This window comes from Palaemon carinicauda, chromosome 18, assembly GCF_036898095.1.
Source record: "Palaemon carinicauda isolate YSFRI2023 chromosome 18, ASM3689809v2, whole genome shotgun sequence".
In the NCBI taxonomy this organism is placed as follows: Eukaryota; Metazoa; Arthropoda; class Malacostraca; order Decapoda; family Palaemonidae; genus Palaemon; species Palaemon carinicauda.
The window spans coordinates 49,246,174-49,271,520 of NC_090742.1; the positions used below are offsets into that span (position 1 = coordinate 49,246,174).

At 42.1% G+C, this 25,347-nt stretch overlaps 1 protein-coding gene across 4 annotated transcripts in view; it reads left to right on the forward strand.

The window, feature by feature from the left end:
• Positions 1-25,347, forward strand: part of TAF1B (TATA box-binding protein-associated factor RNA polymerase I subunit B) — a 411,270-nt gene that overhangs the window by 347,773 nt on the left and 38,150 nt on the right. For all 4 annotated transcript variants that reach the window (XM_068392341.1, XM_068392343.1, XM_068392342.1 and 1 more), the window contains exon 7: positions 14,715-14,890. In XM_068392341.1, the coding sequence (XP_068248442.1) occupies positions 14,715-14,890 (176 nt within the window). The remainder of the gene's footprint in view (positions 1-14,714; positions 14,891-25,347) is intronic.

Consider the following 25,347-nt stretch of genomic DNA (forward strand, 5'->3'; position numbering starts at 1 on the left):
AATTGAAGCTATGACTGGTCCCAGGCATACCCTACCCCAAGCAAGTGGTATAGGGCCCCCTACCCCAGCACCATCGTCTGCAAGTGTTCTCCAAGTGCCTAATTCAGCTGTGCAGACACCTAAGGTGACAGTAAATTTGCCTCCACCATTAACCCATGATGTTACTTATAGGCAATACACAGAATGGAAGCAGAGATGGAAGGATTATGCTGTTATGGTAGATTTGGATAATTTACCTCAACCTAAGCAGTTGATACAGCTAAGGGCATGTCTCAGTGTTGAGATGAGACGCTTATTAGAACACAATTTGGGTATTCCACCAGACTCAACTATGCTTTTGGATGATGTTTTATCTCATATCGAAACTTATATAAAGGGTCAGCAGAATGAAGCACTTCGTCGGTTAGCTTTTACTCAATGCAAGCAAGCAGAAGGCGAGTCATTAACAGATTTTTTCGTTCATTTACAACAGCTCTCAGAGGAGGTTGATTTATGTAAAGGCGTTAACTGTGTGGAGGCCCAAATAAAACATGCTATTTTGGTTGGCATAAGGAATGAAGAACTCACCAAGAAGCTCATTAGCATGCCTACAACAACAACACTTGAGGAAGTGAAGCTGACTTGCAGGGCTTTTGAGGCTGCAAAGAAGACAACGACAGAGCTTAAAGCTCCACAGACTTCAGTGCGTGCCGTGTCAAACTACAAGAAGTTAAAGAAGGCATTTGCTAAACCGGAGCAACCTAAGAAAATTCATCAGCAAGAGAAAACTCCTTCTTCAAGTAGCAGATGCAAGAATTGTGGTCAACAGCATAATAGTGACACATGTAAGGCAGTATCCCACAAGTGCAGGAACTGTGCTAAAACTGGCCGTTTCCCGTATACTGCCGCATGTCCCGCATTGGCTAAGGAGTGCCGAATTTGCCATAAATTTGGCCACTATGGTGTTTGTTGTGCACAGAAAAAGTCAAAGGGACCAAGGGAGTCGAAAGATTTAAAGGACACCAAATTGAACACTGTCAAGATATCTTCTCCAGCCATACGTTCAGTTAATTTACGTCCCCTAAGTTGTCCCTCACCACCTATCAATTTACATGTCACATATGGCAGTAAATCAGGGAAGATCAATGTTATCCCTGATACTGGTGCAGATACCACTGTCTTTGGAGTGCAACACTTACAAGCATTGGGTATTGATGTCAAGGAATTGTCTCCGCCCCCTGAGTTGGTTTTCCAACGCCGATGGATCACCCATGGAAGGTAACGTCTTGGGATCAATGGAGGCCGTCATGACTTATGGTGATATCTCATACAAGGGGTATATTGATGTTCTTAGTTCTCTCCCAACACCATTACTGTGTTATGATGCCCTCCGCCACCTGAGGATCATTCCCTGGGACTTCCCACGTCAAATGCAAGAGAGGAAACTTAGCAGGACTTCAGTAGGAACCAGTCAGGTCCAAGTCAGCCAAGTTAATACATGTGAACAAATGTCCGTTGTTCCTCCGCCTCCAGCCACATCCTCACCTGAGGAAGCCAGGCAATACTTTCTAAAGGAATATAGCGATGTGCTAATGACGAAGGAGCAGTTTCATCAAGGAGCACAACTCAAGCCAATGACTGGACCATCTATGCGTATTCACCTGAAAGAGGATGTGAAACCCTTTGCTATCTACACTCCGCGTCTTATACCACTAGCCTTTCAAGAGGACGTCAAGACCGAGTTGGAGACAATGGTAGCACAAGGCATCATTAAACCTGTTGGGGATCAACCATCCCCATGGTGTCACCCCTTAGTGGTCGTGGCCAAACCTACAGGTGGTGTTCGTGTCACCACAGATTTAAGCAAGTTAAATTCACAGGTTTTAAGGCCTGCACATTCTTCACCATCACCATTTAGTTCAATCAGGAGTATTGATCCTAATTCAAGGTATTTCTCCACCATGGATGCATTGTGTGGGTACTGGCAGATCCCACTAGCAGAGGAAGACCAAGCCCTTACAACATTCATCACGCCCTACGGTCGGTATCGCTATCGTCGTTCACCCATGGGATTCAGCGCTTCAGGAGATGCCTACTGCAGGAGAGGTGATATTGCTCTTCAGGGCATCCAACATTGTGTCAAGGTTGTGGATGATATCCTTGTATATGATAAGGATTATTATTCTCACTTATGCAGGCTCAACAAAGTTTTGTCTCGCTGTAGGACTCACGGTATTACTTTAAATGCAGAAAAGTTTGTTATTGCTAGCCCTACTGTACCTTTTTGTGGGTATACGTTATCTGAAAATGGAATTGCAGCAGACAAGGAGAAAGTTCGAGCTATATCAGAGTTCCCAAAGCCAGCAAATCTGACAGATTTAAGGTCATTCATGGGCCTTACTAACCAATTAACAGAATTTTCACCTGATCTTGCAGCTGCAGCAGATCCGCTTCGGCCGCTAATGAGCCCTAAGAGATCCTTCACGTGGACAGCAGATCATGATGCCGCATTTGCCAGTGTTAAAAAGGCTCTCTCTCAGCCACCTGTGCTGGCTCATTTCGACCCTACCTGCCCCACCGTACTACAAACGGATGCTTCCCGTTTATATGGTTTAGGATACGCACTTCTACAAGACCATGGAGAAGGCCGTTTCCGCATGGTCCAGTGTGGTTCAAGATTTTTGGCCGATGCAGAAACTAGGTGGGCCACCATTGAGCTAGAATGTTTAGCTTCAGTTTGGGCTATGAATAAATGTCGCCATTACTTACTTGGATTGCCCCATTTCACATTGGTGACTGACCATAGACCCCTAATACCCATCTTGAATACATATACATTGGATGCAATAGAAAACACACGTATTCAGCGTCTGAAAGAGAAAATTTCACAATATATCTTCACTGCAGTATGGGGTAAAGGCAAGGAACATTGCATCCCTGATGCCCTTTCACGTTCCCCTGTGAGCCACCCAACGTCCGAAGATGATATGTTAAATAGTGAAACCCATCTTTCCCTCAGGAGTGTAGTAGCCAAGACTGTGGATGCAATTTCAGATGTGAAGACATCAGATACACAAGATCTTATTTTGGAAGAGATTCGCACTGCAGCACGTGAGGACCCCTCGTACACAAGACTCCTCCAAAACGTTGCCAACGGCTTCCCCAGTCACCGCTACAATCTCCACAATGACCTACTACCCTATTGGAAAATAAGGGAGGATTTATACACCGATGATGACCTTGTCCTGTATGGTAGCCGAATAGTAATTCCCTTAGCTATGCGACGCAGCATTTTAAGACGCCTTCATGACAGCCATTGTGGAGTGGAGGCGACTAAGCGTCGGGCTAAGCAGACTGTATATTGGCCTGGTATTAATTCAGACATAGCAAATACTGTCCATGCCTGTGAGCCATGTCAGATAATGCAGCCAAGCCAACAGCAGGAACCACTATTATGCAACGAAAACCCCTCTCGTCCCTTCGAATCAGTATCGGCTGATTTCTTCAGTGTTGCTGGGAAATCTTTCCTGGTGTATGTTGACAGACTATCTGGATGGCCTGTAGTTGTAAAATTTGGCACCAATACTACAGCGGAAGTAACAACACGACACTTCAGTCACATCTTCCGAGACTTAGGTGTTCCAGTAAGGCTGAGGACAGATGGTGGACCTCAGTTCACCAGCTCAGAATTCAAGAATTTTCTTACCCGATGGGGTGTTCAACATGTGATATCCACACCTTACTATCCCCAAAGTAATGGCCATGCTGAAGCAGCCTTGAAGAAGGTCAAACATTTTATCCTAAAAGTAGCACCTTCTGGGAACATCGACACCGAAGATTTCGACAAAGGATTATTGGAAATACGGAATACTCCTAATTATGCTGGCCTTTCTCCAGCGCAGATATTATATGGCCAAGCCCTTCGATCATGCATCCCAGCCCATGCATCATCGTTCAAGCAGGAGTGGCAAGAAAAAGCAAATGAATATGACCTTCGTGTAGCATCACGTACAGAAGCAGCCAAAATAAGGTACGACAGCCATGCACACCCTTTGGAACCACTCAAACTCAATGATAATGTCCGTATCCAAGACCCTATCTCCAAGCGATGGGATAAGACTGGCATTATTATGGGCATCGGTAGGTCACGAGACTACCATGTGAAGTTACCCTCAGGAAGAATATTATTAAGTAACTGCCGTTTCTTACGCCCTGTACCTCATTCTCCTTCACATTTGCCTGACGAGACACAGCAATCTCCAAAGAAGAAGGATGTTGTCCCTGATACTAGTCAACAACAGCAAAGTGGCACTCAAGCTGAGTATCGGCGTTCACCGAGACGCCATACCCGTTCATATAGCTCATTGAACGCAAAGGGGAGGGGGAGGTGATGGATTATCGTTATAATTATTTCCATGTATATGATTATCATTGTTATATGTACCTTTATTGCTAATACACATTTAGCATATATGTTGTGTTAGGAATACATGTATGCAAATATTCTCATTTATTGGAGCATAGGGAATACTATGTAGCATTTATATTATCTCATGTGGCATGCATTTCATATTTTAATTATCTGGTATTATTGCAACCAGTCTTTCCCGTAGCCCTCCACTGTTCACAGCTCCTCCAGTGTATTACGTTTATTTTGATTATTTTCACTTATTATATGGCTTAAGAACTTACGCAAGTGTTTCTGTGAAAACCTTATTTATTTTATATCTAATGATAACTAAGAATGCTTACTTGAATGAAAAATACACTGAAATTAACAACGAAAGTCTTACGTAATTTACATGCCAAACTTATATCTACATGAGAGGAACTCATCTTAAGAGATGGCTATTCACCTCAAATACACAAATGAAATATATAAATAAAATACATAAATAAATTATATACTCTTCGCCAGACCACCTTCGTAAGAATACAGTATATATATATATATATATATATATATATATATATATATATATATATATATATATATATATATATATATATATATATATACTGTATAATGTAGGTACTAGATTGGCCGGGGCACCAGCCACCTGTAGAGATGCTACCACTAGAGTGTTAATGGGTCCTTTGACAGACAGTACTACATTCGATCCCTCTCTCTGGTTGCGGTTAATTTTTCCTTTGCCAACACTTACACAGAATAGACTGGCACATTCTTTCCATAATCTCCTCTGTACTTATACACCTAAAAACACTGAGATTACCAAACAATTCTTCTTCACTCAAGTGGTTAACTATTGCACTGCAGTTGTTCAGTGGTTACTTTCCTCTTGTTATGGGTAGAAGAGACTCTTTAGGTTTGGGAAACAACTCTTCTGGAAGAAGGACACTCATCTTGGGTAGTGCCATAGCCTCTGTACTATGGTCTTCCACTGTCTTGAGGTAGAGTTCTCTTGCTCGATGGTGCACTTGGGGACACTATTCTATCTTATTTCTGTCATTCTTGCTTTTATAGTTTATATATGAAAGATTTATCTTTATGTTATTATTCTTAAATTTTTCTTGTAGTTTATTTCCTTTTTCCATTCCCCACTGTGCTATCTTCCCTTGGGCTTATAGTATCCTGCTTTTCCAACTAGTATTGTAACTTAGCAAATAATAATGATAATAATAATAATAATAATAATAATAATAATAATGATATGTATGCATATATATATATATATATATATATATATATATATATATATATATATATATATATATATATATATATATATATATATGTATATGTATATCATCAACAACATTAATTGCCGTGACTTGTCCGCTGCAGGACAGATAGTTCAGACATTTCCTTCCATTCAAATCTGTTTATGGTCCTTCTATGCAAGTGGCTCTTAAACTTTTTTGCTTTGCGCCCCCCTTTTGCATTAAGTATAGATCTCATAACCCCCTCACCACCCTTGAAATTTTTCCAAACCAAAAAGTGCCGTATAATGTTGAACAATATATTTCCTTTTGTGTATTAATGATACTTCATTGGTTATTTGAGTGAGTGGATGAATGATAGATTTTTATTTCATTGTTGATTTTTTATAGGAATGCACTGGGCTATATTTCAATAAAATAAACATTGTTCATAGAAAATGTGTTAAACAAATACATGATGAAACAAAATTACAATCATTACATTGATACTAGAAAAAAATAATTTCTTAAAAAATATTACTACTTTTTACTTTTAAAGCAATCATTCATAGATTATGACCACATAAAAAATTATTACACAACCTTCTTAGTGATTTATTTATCCTTATTTATGTATTATTGGAAAACCATAGACAGCATAATTACTACCTTCTTATTTCCGTTGCGACTATTTTAACTGCTTATAATACAGAAAAATTGGATTGTACCCAGTGGCCTTTTTAAAAAACCTAGTGTTACTCATCAGTGGGATGGGTGATATTGGCTGTTTTTACCAACTAGTCGGGGAATGTTTAGTGGTGTTTGGCTCATTGCACATTGGAGATTACTTGGCACATTATTTCTTTTCTTCGTTTTGATTTCAACAACTGCCGAGAACCTGCTTCACACAAGTAGACGAAAAGGGTCAATATTTTATCAAAAACTTAAAGTTAAGTTCTAGGAGCCCTGCTTGTAACCCCAGTTTAAGAATCACTGTTCTATGCCAGTCTGTGCCATAAAAATTTCTCCGCTTGTTAATCCATTGTCTTCTCTTTATTCCCCTGCTTCATTGGCATTCTCTAAGAGCTCATTCTGTTATCCTTAATATCCATCTATTTTCTGTCATACTCATTATATATCCTGCCAATGACCTTTTATTTTTCTTACACATTGTTAGAATATCCTCTACTTTAGTTTACTCTCCTATCCAAGTTTCTTTTGTTTGTCTCCTGTTGATAATCCCATCATTATTCTTTACATAGTTCTTTGAGCTGTAACTACCCTATGTTCTATGGCTTTAGTAAGACTCCAAGTTTCCTATGCATAAGTTAATACTTTTCTTTTTAAAGAAACTGGCATTTTCATAGTCTCATTTTTTGTATCAAAAGCTCTCCGTACATATATGCTTTCTTTATTCAAAGTTTCTATCATCTTTTTCAATTCCTCCCATGACTCACTAAATAGACTTATGTCATCTGCAAATCTTAGTTGTTAAGGTATTCCCCATTAATGTTAATTCTTACATCTTCCCAATCTAAATTGCTAAAAATTTCTTTTAGACATGCTGTGAATAATTTAGGAGAGATGTGGTTTTCCTGTCTTACTCCTTCCCAATTGTAATTTTCTCACTATCTTCATGTAATTTTAGTATTACTGTACTTCCCTTTTAGTTATCTTCAAGTGATCTAATATAAAATTCATCTATTCCTTGTCTAAAGGGCTTTCATTGCTGCTTAAGTTTTGACAAAATCACAAGCTTTCTCATATTCTACAAATTCCATATATAATGGTTTTTCATACTCCGTTGATTTTTTCTTTAGCTTATTAATTACATGGATATGATCAGTAGTTGAATACCCACTTCTAAAGCTTGCTTACTCATTTGATTGGTTAAAGTCTAGTTGTTTTCCTATTTGTCCTAATATGAACTTTTTTAATATTTTACATATTACTGAGACTAAACCTATAGGACGATAATTTTTCAGGTCTTTTGTGTCTCCCTATTTTGTGAATTATTGTAATAATGAAGTTTTTCCAAGCTGTAGGTATAGAGCTTTCTTGTAGACATTTTCTGTAAAGTTCAGTAAGTTTTATTATTATGATATCTACATCTAGTAATAAGCAAAGTGATAAGCTATGTTTTCCTGCTGCTTTGTCTCTATAGATGCCCTTTAAAGATTTCTTTACTTCTTCTACAATTACCTTTGGTACTGGCTCAGGTGTTTTGTTGTTTTTATTTGCTGGGTTATTTCTTGAATCACTATTTTAAAGTATTGTAAAGAAGTCCTCTGTAATTTTTATCACTGCGTCTCTTTTGTCAATGATATTTCCATTTTCACCCTCTAAAGCAAATATCTGTTTGTACTATGTTCCAAGTCTTCTTTCCATCAATTTTATGCTTCTTCCCTTCTGTAGTGTTTCCACTATTTTGGTGTGTTTGTGTTTACAAATGTCTTTGGTTTTTAGTTTGTTTATTTTTTTTGATAGTTTTGCCATTAGTTTGTTTATTTTTTGGATAGTTTTGCCAATTTTATTTTATATCTCTTTCTGATTTCTATGGTAACTGTATATCATCCCTCTTGGTTTTTACCTTCATTTCCAATCTTTCCTTTATATGGTTTGTTCTGACACTAAATACAAACTCTTCTGTTATTCATAGGGATTATCTTTCACTGAAGCTGAAAGACTAACCATAAACTTTTAAGCAAGGTATAACTACTGGTCCGCTTGTTTGAGAGGGTGGGTGGCGGGTGTTAGCGGCCTCTCTCACAAACACCAGGGTTGCCTTCTCACGTTTGTTTTTGACTCAGTGGAGAGCAGACGTAGTGTCTCCTCTTCCTGCATAGACATGGCCATTTGAACTAATTTTCTTTTGTTTTGCGGGACCTTCATGACATCCTCCAAGACCTTCTTCGGTGTGTTCGGCCTGCCGAGGATGACGTTGTGAGGGATAGCACCTAAGATGAATACCAGGAGTAGTCTTCCTCCCAGTCAGAGTGATTTGGGAGATGGTGCAAGTAGAAGTCAAGAGAGATTCTTCGCCTTTTGGGTTTGCCTTGAAGTCGAAGAAACTTCGGACTTCTTCCTTGATCCCCTGATCTCTTCTGGAAACTCCTGCTTGATCGGTCTCTTCTGAGAATCCGTAAAGTGGGAGTGTTGACCAGCTAATACCAGGCCAACCTCGGGGATCTAGGGATGGTGTTTCTTCCTCTAGAGAAGAAACTCTGCCCCTTTCCTCGGGGGGATCCTTCTGATACATTGACTTCTTACAGGTTTAGCCTTTGCAGGTGTTCGCAAGTCCACCTTCGAAGGACGTGTTGATGGAGCTTCCACAGCTGGGGGTCAAGAGGAGATGAATTCTGGTTTCCTCAGAGGTAGAAGTTCCTGCACCGGGGAGTGCTATTGTGGATGCCCTTGCCGTTTTCAAACTTATGCTCTCACCCTCTCCTACTGCTGCGGCAGACGCCGGTCTGCGTTCTTTTCCCTTCTGAGAAGGGGATTGAACAAAGACATAGGCGGCTTCCTGTTAGACGTACCCCCCACCTTCTCCTCCACAGCATGACTCCCCTGCCAAGGATAACAATGGGCGAGCCCACTCACCATCCTAGCGCCGACCTGCTGTTCACAATATAAGCCCTTGCTACCACAGTTTCTCCTCTTCCACCAAGGAGCGGTCATCTTTGACCTTCCAAATGTTCGCCCTCGCTCTCCATCAGGAAACGACGCTACAACTCCAGGGAACAACGATCTTCTCATACTCCTGCTTGTGATTGCTGCTCATCAATCGTCACTCACCTGCTTTTAATCGTCACTCGCCTGTTTGTGATCGTCACTCGCCTGCTTGTGATCGTCACTCTTCTTCCCGGGATCGCCACTCACCACTCGCTACTGCGAGATCATGCCTTTCCTGTTCGCCGCTCGTGATCGTCACTGGCCTGCTTGCCGTTAGCTGGCTCGTTATTGTCACCCTCAAGTACGCTCTTCGCCTGCTCGTGTCCTTCAGTCCCTAGTGTGCCGTGCGCCACCTCGTGATCATCTTTTGCCATCTTGCCGTTCCCCAGCCCGCTGGTCCCCAGCTCACCACTCACCAGCTTGTGATCATTATTCGCCAACATGTCATGCACCTACTCCTGATTGTCACTCTCCAGCACGCTTTTTACCACCGCCCGCACGCGATTGTCACATGTGGGATATTCTCTCACTCATGCTTCCTCACCCTCCAACCTGCGATCATTGGCCCACGCATGACAGCCCACCACGCCATAGACTTAGTAGATCATTGGTGACCCTTCCAGCTCTTACCCGTGGCATGGTAACCTATACCCAGGACTGATCTCTCTGTGCCCACTTGTTACCATGCCTCGCCAGCAAGAATCGGACGCCCAGTTCCCTTCTCTTCTGGCCTCAAGGAACCTCCAAGTAAGTATGCTCCTATCAGTTCCTTTTCTCCATCTCGCCCTTTCAGGTGTGATCAAGAGTACATGCTTGTGCCACTCCCCCAGGATAAGAGACCTGCATCTCCCTGTTTTCAAGTACCCTTGAAGGTAATCACCACTTGTTAGCCTCTCCAAGAACACCCCAGACCTTTCTGCAGTAGGGAAACCTCCATCATGGTTTGACACCTTGGTGAAGGCAGTGAAGCAGGCTGTTGCAGGGATAGCTCCTCCATTGAAGCAGGCAACCGCATCAACCACTCCAAGGATCCCGTTGGAAAACTAATTCTCCTCCTCCTCTTCTTCTCTTCCTTTGGACCCTAGGCAGAAGCCTTCTGCTTCCAAGGGCCTTAACCCTGAGATATTCGTTTCACCCATCAGGATGGTGTGTGGAACTGCGGGAATTACTGCTCACCTACAGCAGGACTTCTCGCAGCTTCAAGTGACTTTAGTTCTAGCCACGAAGCAGAAGAGGAGGCTGAGTAAAGCGACTACCCCACCGCGTGATAATCTCCACCCCCTTACAAGCCGAGGTTCACGATCTCCATAGGATATATCTCATTATTATTATTATTATTATTATTATTACTAGCCAAGCATCAACCGTAGTTGGGAAAGCAAAATGCTATAAGTCCAAGGGCTCCAAACAGGGTAAAATAGCCCAGTGAGGGAAGGAAATAAGGAAATAAACTATATCAAAACCAATGAAAAAAATGAAATCAAATATTTAAAAAAAAACATTAACAACATTAAACAGATGATTGATATATAGACTAAAAAGACTTATGTCAGCCTGTTCAACATAAAAACATTTGCTGCAAGTTTGAACTTTTGAAATTCTACTGATTCAACTATCCGATTAGGAAGATCATTCCACAACTTGGTCACTGGTGGAATAAAACTTCTGGAATACTGTGTAGTATTGAGCCTCATAATAGAGAAGGCCTGACAATTAGAATTAACCGCATGCCTAGTATTACGAACAGGATGGAACTGTCCAGGGAGATCTGAAGGTAAAGGAGGGTCAGAATTATGAAAAATCTTACGCAACATGCATAATGAACTAATTGAACCACGGTGCCAAAAATTAATATCTAAATCAGGAATAAAAAATTTAATACACTAAGTTCCTGTCCAACACTTTAAGATGAGAATCAGCAGCTGAAGACCAGACAAGAGAACATGTTATACACGAAACAATGTAGAATGAAAGAATTAAAACACTTCTTCAGAATAGATTGATCACCAAAAATCTTAAAAGACTGTCTCAATAAGCCAATTATTTGTGCAATTGAAGAAGATACAGACCTAAAATGTTTCTTAAAAGGAAATTTGCTGTCGAAAACCACACCTAAAATTTTAAGAGAGTCATACAAAGTTTAAGAAACATTATCAATGTTGAGATCCGGATGTTGAGGAGCCACTAGCCTAGACCTGCTTACAATCTTACTTTGAGTTTTGTTAGGATTCAACCTCATACCTCGTAATTTGGACCATGAACTAATTTTAGCTAGATCTCTATTAAGAAATTCAGCAACCCGAGATCTACATTCAAGAGATGGAATTGATGCAAAGAGTAGCATCATCTTCATATGCAATAAGCTTGTTTTCTAGGCCAAACCACATGTCATGTTTATATAGTATGGAAAGTTATGGGACAGGAACACTACCCTGTGAAACACCAGATATTACATTCCTATACTCATTATTATTATTATTATTATTATTATTATTATTAATATTATTATTACTACTACTACTAGCTAAGCTACAACCCTAGTTGGAAAAATAATATATAAAACAAAAAAGATGGTCAATTGAAGGCTTGTATGGATACTTGAAAAGAAGAGTATTTTATCATCAATTCAGTGTGGGTTTCGTAGATTGCATTGTACAATGGATATATTTGTCCATCTAAACTCATCTGTTTGCGAGTTATTTGCTTCCAAGCAACGTCATGTAACAGTATTCTTTGATCTTGAAAAGGCATATAATACCACATGGAGGTATGATGTCCTTGAATGTCTCAATGACTTTGGTTAGTTTTAAGTTAATTTATCTACAACAATGGGTCTACAATCATTCGCATACAGCAATTCATCTACAACAATTCCGACCCATGTGGGAGTTGTTAGTAGTGAAAAACCATACGCAGCTGTTAGATCAGTCATAAATTTACCACAACTTGCTATTAAACTCCCCTTTAATTTTAAGGATTATAACGATTATAAAGCATTTTTATTAATAAAATGGTAAACTGTGAAATGATGAGTGTGAAAATAATAAATGAAAACAAATGAAACCAATTGTTTCTCCATGGCAATCATCAGAACAGAAGGACAAAAAATTATATAATATTGGCAAGATTTTATATTAGTCATACAAGATTGACCCATGGCTTTTTAATCTGTACATCTTATGAGATAATTCCCTAGTGTAGTTAGTTTGAAACAATTTTTTTGCATAAGACATATCTTTTCTAAGTTCAGTCTTTAGAAAACAATTTTGTTTCAGTCAGAAAAGTTTTTCTGACATCTTATTGGATTCTATGTTTCTATAAGATTCCTAAGAATTCACCATTCTTAAAATGCATATGTTTAGTACATAAAACTTTATATTATTCTCAGATTTTTATCTCTAATTTACTATTTTATCACTTGAATTTAATGTATTATGGAACAGCTCGGTAATAGTCAAGTTTGACTCATTGTGCTGGTTAATCTCCTCTTATAATGATACATTTGCCAATTGATTTCCCCTAATTCATGCATATGCTACTCTGCTTATTTGAATTTCCAGCATATTTTACATATCTGGCATCCCTGATTCACAGTTTGATTAGGCTAGAAGTACATAAGTCACTTCTAGTTAGCTGGAATCAAGTGCTCGTAAATTCCCTGCATTGCTCCCCATTTTATTTTGAATTTCTTTCATCTAAATTATTCTTTTTGTTAATAATAATTCCGTTTTATTTGCCCATCTGCCTCACCTTCATTTTTGTTGTCATAGTAAATGTGTGTAATATTCATTTATGGTCAATAAGTATATAAACCTTGGTACCTCAATATTATTTGAAGATTTTTTGATATTTTAAGTATTTGTATTATCAAAGGCAGTATTATTGGCTCATGAGAAGACATGAAGAAACTAGAGATAAATCAAAGCAAATCAAAAGATATTATACTAATAAAGCCAAAAAATCAATGCAATTGAATGCAAAGATGTTGACTGATCAAGATATATTAAGATAAGTGTGCAGATGTAATTAGAAATGTAATCACTAAGATGAGTGCAGATAAGGACTTCTATTTTTAAAGAAAGATAAGATGAAATGTACAGGAATTATATGCAGTTCTTTTTGCATTAATTAGTCTTTGGTTGGTAATTCAATAGTTTCTATAGCAGATTTACAAGACTCATAAATGAATAATGGCTCACTAGTTCAATATACACAAACAATCTCAAATATTATTGGTCACAGTATTGGAATCATAAGCAGCATTAATAATTGGGTGACCATTTTCAATCCATCAAAAGAAGAGGAGAAGCAATTGTATTAGATTTAATACAAGATTTACACAGAGTTTGAATTAACATTATCAAATTGTATTTCAGCGCCCCCTGGTAAAATTGATATAAATGTTCATGTGATAAGAAATATAGCCTATATATTAGATATCTAGAATCATCCTTGAACCAAACATCCATTTCCAAAGGTATGGAAACAGGTAGTAGTGATTCCAGTAGCTAAGTCAGGAAAAGATCCCAGTAATCCAAACAATTACAAACCAATTTCACTGTCCAGTTATGTTTGCAAATTGCTTGAAAAATGGTAAATTTTAGATTGAAATGGTGTTTGCTTTAGTAACATTTTATCTGCTTTGCAATTTGGCTCACAATCAGAATGATCCAGACTCTCACACTCACACATAAAATTATATACATAGAGGTTTTGAAAGAAAGAAAATCACAGTAGCCATATTTCTTGACATTCAGAAGGCATTCAGTACTGTTTGGAGGCATTCAATACTGAAATCCTTACATCATAATGTTTTTCGAGGGCACCTTCCTATTTTTATTAGATATTATATTGGTAAAAGAACGTTCCAAATTTATATAGACATTACAGTATTTATTCCGAATCCTACAACCATGACTGTGGTGTTCCCCATGGTTATGTCTTAAATGGGATTCATTTTGCATTGGCAATTAATGACATAGTTACTAAATTGGGAGTGCTAAGTAGACTGTATGTGGGGCAACATTGCAATACAGTATATTACTCTTCAAACAATCTTTTGTGAAAAGTGTAGTAATTGTGTTGGTGTATTTGAAAACTGAACTGTTGAATAAGATATGTGTTATCACTACCTTTAGTCTGACTTGGCAATTTTAGTGTACTTCGTCAAGAAAGAAGATTTCTTTTCACATGCAGTTTTTTCTTTTGTTACATATTTTTTTTGGGGGGTGTGCGATTAAATTGAATATATTACATCTGTTTAGAAGATGGAATTTATCTTTAAAATTTATAACATATTTTCCACGATATTTTGAAAAAGCTGCAGTTTTGCTTATGTATTGAATTGTTTTTATTACCAATTTTTATTAACAAAATGTGTCATTAGTTTTAATTTATTTCAGGCACATTAACAAGTTAATTTGGTTTTGTGGAGAAGTTGACTATATAACTAATATGCACTCACGAAAGAGTGAATTCTGTAACTTTGGAGAAGCAGGAAGTTTTTCAAGATTTGCTTGGACTGAGGGTATTTGGAGACTTGGGTTTTTTAACCCTTCAAAAACTTTGGGAATTTCAGGTAATTTCATTTTTCTGTAATATATATGCACTTTATTGCAAAAATATTGGTGCCTAAGTTTAGCAATCATGTAACCTCTTTAACCTACTAACCACTGCCTACGTGCAGTCAATTAACACCTATATTGGTTTCACGTAGTCCAGTATCTGATATGTTATTTTACTCTATAGTACTTTAAACTCCTAGTTTTACACCATTTCCTTAATAAACTTCTAAATCAATTATGACATTAAATAAACTGCTAATTGTTTCGGCACAAATACTGTACAAACCCCCCACTATTTATTGGGGTACTACTTTCGCCTTAGCTGAAAGATGAGCCAAGATGATTTTAGTGAGAGATAACTACCCCATTCGTGAGTTAGTGGGTGGGGGTTGGGTAGACTGACTACCCTGCTCACTCACACCTCTCGGCTGAGTAACCCCTTTGCTTTCGGGCTCAATAGAAGACAGTCATACTGCCGCTCTTGCACGCAAAGAGTTTAAACTACTAATTGTGTTTTTTTCGTTCTATATATAGTACATATATTGAAACCTACTCTTATGTTTTTACATATATGACGCTTTTATTACATTTGCCGTTTGTGTGACAGGGTATTCCGGCGGTATCCATCGCAAGGGAGTCGTCATTATGTTGCCACTACTACTCCCTTACTATGCCGCCCTCCCTCTTTCGTGGGTGGCCGCCAGATCCTCAGCGGGAGTACATCTTTCCCGTTCGCGGGTTAGGTGGTGCTCCCATTGGTTTCTTCAGTACTTAAGTTATATTTAATAACTACTTATAATTTAACTTTTCAGAGGAATTCCCTTCCAACTGAGGGTTGAGTTTTCCCCGAGTAGTCTTTTTTTGCAGCGGATATATGAATTGTAATTTATCATAACTTTTATTTTTCCTCAGATAGCAGCCGACTTAGAAAGCAGAGCCAAATGTTCCTGTGGATTCGGCCGCTTTGGTCACTGTCCTGCGCCAACTGTGCTAGCTTGTGAGCTGCTCGCTTTTCATGAGGTAGCACTTGATACCGACCTTCAACTTGAACAAGGCTTGTTGAAGGGAAGCAGAGAGTGCTGCCAAGAGGTTCGCCTCCAGGGGTTGGAGAACTTTCCCTTACGAGGGAAAGTTAAACTTCCCAGGTGTTGGGCTGCTCTCCCTTCCGAGGGAGAGCTTCCCTTCTTCAGACATTCAGCAACCTTCCCTCTTATGGGGAGAAATGCTGACAGCTCGACGAAAATCAGCATCTGCTATCTTGTCGCCAAAGATTATGCTTCTCCGTCTTGGGCTGGGGGAAAGCAAAGTCCAAGGCTAGGTCATCCTTCGGAAGGATTTCTTTCGTTCTATGCTTTTTCCTATAGGGCTGGAGGAAAGCTTGTTCTAGGTGGTGTTCTCCATTGGGTGGACTTCTCTATCGTTCGGGAGAGAGATTGTTCAGTGACCAACACATGTCGTACGCCTACGTTTTTTCCCATAGGGCTGAGGGAAAGCTTGTTCTAGGCGATGTTCTCCTTCAGGAGAATATTCCTCTCGTTCGCGAGAGAAAGCTTGTTATCACCTTTTGTGACAGAGCAGTTTCCCTCTCTGGAGGATCCTGTTAGACATTTTCCTAGGCTTTCTCCTTCTTCTAAGGTAGAAGATGCCCTTTCGAACTGACGGGTTGTCGCAGGGGCTGCTGCCTGTCGGTCTGAATTTAGTCTCTCAAGGCCGACATTGAAGACGTTGCTTCTTCTCCATGGGTGGTGGGAAAGCAAAGTCCATGGCATGTTCCTCCTCCGGGAGAACATCTCTCTCGTTCGCGAGAGAGAACCTCTTGTGATCAGTGGTCTCTTCATGCTTATGCTTCTCCCCTACGGGCGGGGTTAGAGCATTGTCCCAAGCGATGTTCTCCTTCGGGAGACAAACCTCCTCCCTGAGGGGATGAAGCACTCGAGCTTGAGCTGTCTCCCCCTCGGATGGTTTCTACTAGACGTTCCCCTTCGGAGGTTTGTCGGGTGGAAGAGTTTTTGACCTTCTCCATCCAGGGTGTGTTCCTCCCCCAGCAGTAGGAGACACCGTTTTGAGCCCTCGGGTTCAAGTTGCAATGTCCCTTTGGGGTCTCGTGAGGATATCGCATTGGACTTGCTTGATCCAAAGTCTTCGGGCTTCCATTGTGATGTTCCTTCGGGTTCTCTTAACACGGGACCTTCGGGTCCCCGTTTCGCTAAGCCTTCGGGCTTGTGGGACACTGAACCTTCAGGTTCTAGTTTTGAGGTTCCTTCAGGTTCTCGTAACCCAGGACCTTTGGGTCCTTGTTTCGCTAAGCCTTCAGGCTTGCGGCACGCCAAACCTCCGGATTCTGGTTTCGATGTTCCTTCAGGTTCTCGCAACCTGGGATTTATTGGTCCTTGTCGCGTTGAGCCTTCGGGGTCTCGTGAATGTCACTCATTGGGCTTGCGTGACCTTGGACCTTTGGGCTCTCGTTGCATTGAGTCTTCAGGCTCTTGTAACCTGGAATCCTCGGGTCCTCATCTCGTTAGGTCCTTCGGCTTACGGGACACCTAGCTTTTGGGTTCAGGTTACGTGGAGCCTTCGAGCTCTCGTTACCCAGGACTTTCGGGTTCCAGTTGTTTGAGCTCTTGGGTTCTTGCAGCTCCAGTCACATTGAATTGGCTCTTGTGACTGCCGTTATGCCAAGTCTGTTGACTCATAAAAGAGATCTTCAGATTCTCGTAGTGTGAAACCACACGACATGTTCCCTGAGGGATTCTATCTCCCTCCAGGTAACGATGGCCTAGTTCTTTCAGGTTCTCTCCATCCTTATCGTCAGGTCAAACAGGGTTCACATGACATGTTGCCTGAGGGATTCCATCTCCCTCCAGGTAACGATGACGTAGTTCCTTTGGGTTCTCGTCATCCCTGGTCACGTGAATCCTGTGGGTTCGCACAACATGTTGCCTTAGGGATTCCATCTCTCTCCAGGTAAAGATGACGTAGTTCCTTCGGGTTCTTGTCATCCTTGGTCGCTTGAATTCTTTGGGTTCACACAACACGTTACTTTAGGGATTCCATCACCCTCCAGGAAACGATGACGTAGTTCCTTCGGGTTCTCGTCATCCTTGGTCGCGTAAACCCTCTGGGTTCACACGACACGTTGCCTGAGGGATTCCATCTCCCTTCAGGCAGCGATGATGTAGTTCCTTTGGGTTCTCGTTGTGCTTCACGACACGTGAGCCCTGTGGGTTCACATAACACGATTCCATAGGGATTCCATCTCCCATGAGGAATCGGTGACATAGTTCCTTCGGGTTCATGTCCTGAGGATTCCGTAGGGTCATGCAAAATGGATTCACAATCCATAGTAGCTTCTCTCCCTGGGTGGGCTCGCGCAACAAGGTTTGCGACCAATTTTGGAGTTCCCTTTACATAGAACCCCTAGGTTCTCATCGCGCCAAATCTCATGGTTTGCGTTACCCAGAGCTTACTCTGAAAGCTCTATGGTTGAACCCTTCTATGGGGTTGGTCATCCACCGTATTGTGACTTATAACATCACTCTACACTCCTAGCTGATGCTATGTGGCAACTAGGCTGATCTCGACAGCTCCGTTCATCTCGTTTTCGAACGAACCATGGTCACCATTCCCTCCACCCCTCCCACTTCTAGTGGTTGGGGTAGCAGGCATCCCGTGATCATTTCTCATCATCGAGATACCCTCAACTGCTGGGATGGAAGCCAGCAGAATTTTAAAATTGCAGTTCAATTCCTTCTGGCATGTTTTGCCTGCATTAGACAGTAGTAACGATCGATGTCAACCCCATACGGGAAAACAATCAATAGTAACCTAATGTATGGTCTTTCTAATGATTACACTAACAGTTTAATTTTGATTTGATGACTGGCTTTTCAACTTCTTCAATGTGGGCAATGCAGTGTATGAGGCATCTTTAGGCTTATTCAGTAAACAGTATAGGCTAAGCAGTTTGTGGTACTTCTTCAGTGGATGCAATGCAGTGTATGAGGCATCATTAGGCTTATTCAGTAAACAGTACAGGCCAAGCAGTTTGTGGTATCTGTTTGACATAATAATTATTATTATTATTATTATTATTATTATTATTATTATATGCTATGCTACAACCATAGTTGGAAAAGCAGCATGCTAAAAGCCAAATGGCTCCAACAAGGAAAAATAGCCCAGTGAGGATAGGAAACAAGAGAATAAATAAACTATATAGAAGAAATGAACAATCAGAATAAAATATTTTAAGAACAGTGATAACATGGAATTATATCTTGCATATATTACCTATAATAGGGGTTTTGACATAGGAAAAATCTATTTTTTTTTTTTTTGTGAGATAGCCATGTAATCTTGATGGAAGATCCTTAATGGCAGCTTTCTAATTGGGATATTTCCTGCATGTGATATACCAGAGAATTTTACCTGTACAGGTATCACAGGGTTCTAACCCCGTGAACGAATATCCCGAGAGATATCATGTATGAAACTGGGACATATTTAAAATAACCTCGGCCATGCTTCCCCGAATAGAGTTAACCTTGCCTTGAAGGATATGGGATAGGATTAGATGCGTGGGAGAGAGAGTCGTTACAAATCCGATCCCAGTGTGTTGTAAACATGTTCGCTGGTTCGTCATTCCAGAAGCAGCCATTACATGACGAGAAGCCTCATACTGAGAATTGGGTGGGGATGTCCATCAGGACGACATGACTATCTCACCCAAAAATAGATTTTTCCTATGTCAAAACCCCTTTTTCTGGGCTCAATCCTGTGCCGGCCAGTGAAATGCTCCTAATGCACCATTTCTAAGGAATATAATTGCTAATATTACCAGAGAAAAAATGTATAGGAATGCTAGGTTGAACTAGCTCGCTCACCTAATGGTGTCGGTATAAACTGGGGCGAAATACCAGAGGTCTCGTACCATTTAGACTTCTCCTCTTCGAAATCCCTCAATAGTGAGGTGCGGTTCAACCTCCCCTGCCGCGCAGATCAGTACTACTAACTCTACCCACACTTGCCCATCACTCCTTTCTAGCACCTGTTGTTATTAAGTCCGTGTTTTTTCTCGTGTTTACCCTTGGATTTTTTCCTATTTACGCATCGATGGCCGATTCTCAAGATACCCCATCGAAGTTAAGTACTTTATCCATGAGTTTAAGCGTGATTGGGCAGTGTAGCCTTTGTTTTTATTATTTGAGAAGTGTTTATATATGAACGGCGTCCCCGTTCTTACCGTTCATGGTTCGGTTCTGCCCTTTCTCGCTAGTTCGTCCGTTATTTCTGTCATCATTAATATTCGTTCGAACTTTTAGGAGTTTTTTCCTTACATTCAGATAGTACACCGCTTATATGCTTTCATCTAGCGTTATTTTAATGTTATCCTATGATATCAGTGTTAGCGTTTCATCAAGGCGTAGGTTTTGTTGGTATGCCTGCATTCGTGCATGTTGGTGGATTGCGTCACCATTGAGATTGTTTCGCTAGTTCTAGGAGCAATTAAAGACGACCGTCTCACTTGTTGTTATTAAACCTTTTAGTTTATTACGCTTTTACATTTGGTTCGAGTGGGACTCTCGCATATCTTTGTTTTTACTGTTCGATCTACCGCTTAAGTACAAGGTTGGTACCCCTGCTTTCCATCTGCGGATGGCGTCATGCTCCCTCCCTTACCACTCGCCCGAGTCCCTCTCTCGCCATATTATTTCTGCATGCCTAGCCTTACTTACGTGATTACGCTTTTAATTCATTAATTATTTTTATGTTTGTGCATTGATATTGTATTTATTGCTTTACTCCGTTATGATCATATTTTTGGGATTTTTCATGTCATGTTGAGGGGATCTCCAGTTGGTAGCCCTGTCTACCACCACCCGCACTGGTGATTCCCCGATACCATACCCCCCCCCCACAGGTTGGGGAGGCTATTCCACCCTCCCCCCTCCTCCAGTGTACACCCTTCCTCTCACTCGATGGTTGTTGGTTATGACATACGGGTCAAGTATGCTTGTTCCTCAGTCTTCCCTCAACGTTCCGACATATTGAGGACTGAGTGTACCCACGGGGTGTGGCTTAGTCTCATTCATACCGGGCGGTTTTTCGTCCCCCTCTCCCGTCGCCCCGATTGGCCATCGGTCGGGGGAGGGGGAGGGCCGGGACTACCGGGGACTATCACACGTGATTAGTCGGTATTCCTACACCTTCTTGGTGTAGCCTTTGCTTTTAGCTATGGTTGTAAGAATGAGCACTTCTAATTAGGAGTGTCCCCACCTACGGTACCTCCTGCTATTATCGTCCGTATAGGACTTATTTAATATCCCACATCATTATATATATTATATTCTACATGGATCATTACCTTCGTCCCGGTACCTCCGGTAGGGTAGTTGGGGGTTCCATTGGCTCCCCCAGCGCTCCCCCGTTGTACCCTCCCGTCATCAGACATCGGAGCCTCCGGGCTCTTAACTACAGGATCTGTTGACACTGACACAGTTTTTGATTCCTAACCTCCCTCCGGGAGCCCTATTCAATTACAGACATTAGTTTTAGATCATAATTGGAGTTCTCTATTTATGTATTTTAAGGATGTATCTTAAGTTACTTTAAGTTTACTTTAAGTTACTTTAAGTTTACTTTACCAGCCCTGTTCCCCGGCCCCTGGGGCCCCGGAACTAGTTATGATTATCATTATTCATCACTGTTTTTTGCATCCTTTTTCATCCCCGGCTCTGCCGGGTTCCTCTTGGAATAGTCTCAGTTCTCTGCATGTTTAGTCTAAGGCTATACATTTTATTTTATTGGCAGGTTCCGGATCCTCCGGGACCCCTTATAGAGAAACTAGTAGATGCTCATAGAATATTCCTTTTACAGGTGGTCCGTTGCCGGATGACAGCCTGCGCGGCCGTCCTTCAACAACCTTGCGGACATGCGGTCTGTCGATCCCACGCTGACTGTGGGATTCAGATGGACGATATTGTTGTATGGCACCCTGACAACTGCCTTGTCTGTTATGACCTTATCACCACCCTCTCTTCAGATTCGGTGAGCCTCTTTCAGTCGTTTTTGTATTTACATCCCTTTGCCTTCTGTTATGAATCTTCGGTTTCATTCATCAGTTTGTCCCTCGGGTTTGCTAACCTTATCCCCGTCCTTTCAGAGTTCCCAGGTGGCTAAGACCTCAGCAAGAGCCACTTTGAAAGTGTGGGTAGGCGGCTTCGCCCGTAACGTTAAGGCCAAGAAGTCCTACGTCCTCTCCGAAGATTATTGTAATCTTATCTACCCAAACGCAAAATCTTCAGCAGCAGTGCCTAAGGAAGTGGCGGCCCCTATAATTGCCGACGTTGCAGAAACTTTGGAACTCAATCTCGTTCAGGATACGGACATCGCTGACGACCCGGACCCCATTGAAGACAATGTTGCGGCTCTGAACTTAGACATAGAGCCCATGGTTTTAGACGAATCGGAAACAGGTAAGGTAGTAGGTGAGGCAGGTGGGTCCGGCGCTAAGACCTCCCTTCTTAGCCCCTCTTTTTCTTCAACTTCTAATAATTCTTCCTTTTTAGGTTTTGAAGGGAACCGCGAATCCTCTCCGAGATCGCACCCGGTTCCTCCCAAGGTCAAGTCTCAGAAGAGACCTTTAGTGAGGACTCGTAAGAATCCCACACTACCTAGATCATCCAAGCCCAAGAAGGCTCCCCTCCCCAGAGCCCCTAGTGGCTTGGCTAGCACCGCCCCTATGTCTCAGGACCCGGGAGTGCAGTCATCCCCCTTAGTTACCACGACCAACCTCGACCCGGTGGCTCTCACCAATATGATGACGAGGGTCGTTTCAGAGCAGATTAGCTCTATGCTTTCTGCCGTCACCAGGAGACTAGACACCCTGGAAGGAGGACTGCCTCAACAACAGCAGTTCCTCATCCCGGACGCCTCAAAACTCCCGCCTTTCATGAAGAACAACCCGTGGAAAATGGCGCTCCACTGCCCTTTCACGGACGGGATGTTAACCATTGAGGGTTTTGGGACCCGGCCCATTGAAGATTTTGAGTTCTTCCCTCCCGGCCTTCAATTCCCTTTCCCCGGCTTCGCCCGGCTTACGGAAGAGGCTCTTGTCCGGCTAGATAAGGTCCCTAAAGAGACCGTTATCTTTCCGAAGGAACAGGCTCAGTCTATTTGGGTTAGAACCTTAAACGAGTGGGGTTGTACAAACACCATGCTGACCCCCCACAAGAGTACTTACACCATGTTTCTTGTGGATGAACAGACCCCCACCCCTTGCGTCATCAGAATGGTTGAATTAGCCCTTCAGGCAGTGGCCGAAGACAAACCTTTGCCACAACTCCGGGAGACAGATCCTACATCTCTTCTGCTCCCATCAGATAATGAATGTTGGCTTAACATCCAATCAACATTCACTTCTGGTAAGCTATCCGCTGACTGTGCATCGACGCAATTCAGCGAACGCCTCCCAAGACTACCTGAAACCTTAATCCGACTCGAGTTCGAGTCCCGGTCTAGGTTTAGCCGGAGCCGCAACGTCTCGACTATGGCGGAGATGTTTTCTCTTAACTATGATGAGGAACACGCCTTTAAGGTTATGACTAAAGCCACCCTGCAATCTTTGTTAGCAGATTGCTATGACTTCTTGGTGGCCAGAAGACGTTGCCGTAGGCATGTCTTATCAGAAGCTACTATCCGCCATGAGCCGAATAAGCTCATTAAAGCCTCTGCTTGGGGTCCGGACCTGTTCCCGGAGGACATGGTCAACTCAGTATTGAGCGAAGCTGCCAGAGTAAACCAGAGCCTTAAGGTCCGTTGGGGCCTCACTCCCAAACGGAAGTTCGAACAATCGAGCATTCACTCCCGGGGCAGGAATAGGCTGCGCCCTTATAGCTCTACTCAATTCCACCAACCTCTTCAAGTAGTCCAGTCGGTCCCGGTCACTCAGGGCATCCAGCCCTCCACCTCCAAGTCTCAGCCCCAAGAGAAGTATGTTCTCGTTCCTGAAAGCCAAGTGGCCTCGAACTCGTTCACCTCTCCTGTTTATAACCCGGTGTATGAGTCCCGGGTTTCCTCCCAAGGATATCAACGAGGCAAGGGCCTCGGTTCGAGAGGTTCTTTTCAGAACAGAGGCAAAGGGAGATATTTCTCCCGTGGAAAGGGGTCACGTGGTGGCCGAGGCGGTAAAACCTCCAACTACTGAAGATCTTCAGGTAGGAGGGAGACTTTATGCGTTCCGGAGTCGCTGGAGGTTCAGTCCTTGGGCCTTCAGCATAATCTCCAAGGGCCTGGGGTGGAGTTGGATAGAAGGGCCTCCTCCACCGAACAAATTCCATCAACCCTCGACACTGGACCTACTTCTGTTTACCCAAGATCTTCTTCGCAAGAACGCGATCAAGGAAACGAAACATCTGAAGTTTCAAGGTCGCTTATTCAGCGTTCCGAAGAAAGACTCAGACAGCTGGAGGGTCATCCTCGATCTGTCCCGACTAAACTTGTCCATTCAATGCGACAGGTTTCACATGCTTACCGTCTCGCAGGTGCGAACCTTGCTTCCCCGTGGGGCCGTCACCACCTCCATCGATCTTACCGATGCTTACTATCACATTCCAATAGCGAGACACTTCCGCCCATTCCTAGGATTCAGACTGGACAACAAGGCTTACACGTTCAAAGTGATGCCTTTCGGGCTCAACATCGCGCCCAGAATCTTCACGAAACTGGCGGAATCAGTCATTCAGGAACTCCGATCTCACGGAATCCAAGTCGTCGCATACCTGGACGATTGGCTAATCTGGTCAGACAACGTCGAGGATTGTCTCAAGGCAACAAACAAGGTGATTCAGTATCTTCAGTTTCTGGGATTCCAAATAAACTTCAGAAAGTTTCGTCTGACACCAGAGACCAGATTTCAGTGGCTAGGATTGCGGTGGGACCTACGTTCTCACACTCTATGTCTCCCCAGGTCCAAGAGGATAGAGATTGCGAAAAATACCAAACGCTTTCTCGGGGAAAAGATAACTTCCAGAAGGAACCAGGAGAAGATTCTAGGATCCCTACAATTCTCTTCAGTGACAGACCTCCTTCTGAAAGCAAAACTGAAAGACATCAACCGGGTTTGGCGCTCCAGAGCAAACAACAAATGTCGAGACAAGAAGACACGCCTTCCTCCCATTCTTCGGAAGAGGCTTCTCCCATGGACAACCGCCAAGAGCCTATCAAAGTCGGTTCCGTTGCAGTACCCCCCTCCAAGGATAGTCATCCACACGGATGCCTCCCTATCAGGTTGGGGAGGCTATTCCCAACACAGGAAGGTTCAGGGCCTTTGGTCCACAATGTTCCAACAATTCCACAAACGTCCTGGAGGCCATGGCCGTCTTACTAACTTTGAAACGTCTTTCCCCGGCCAAGAAACAACATCTGAGGATAGTTCTCAACAACGAAGTCATAGTCCGTTGTCTAAACAGAG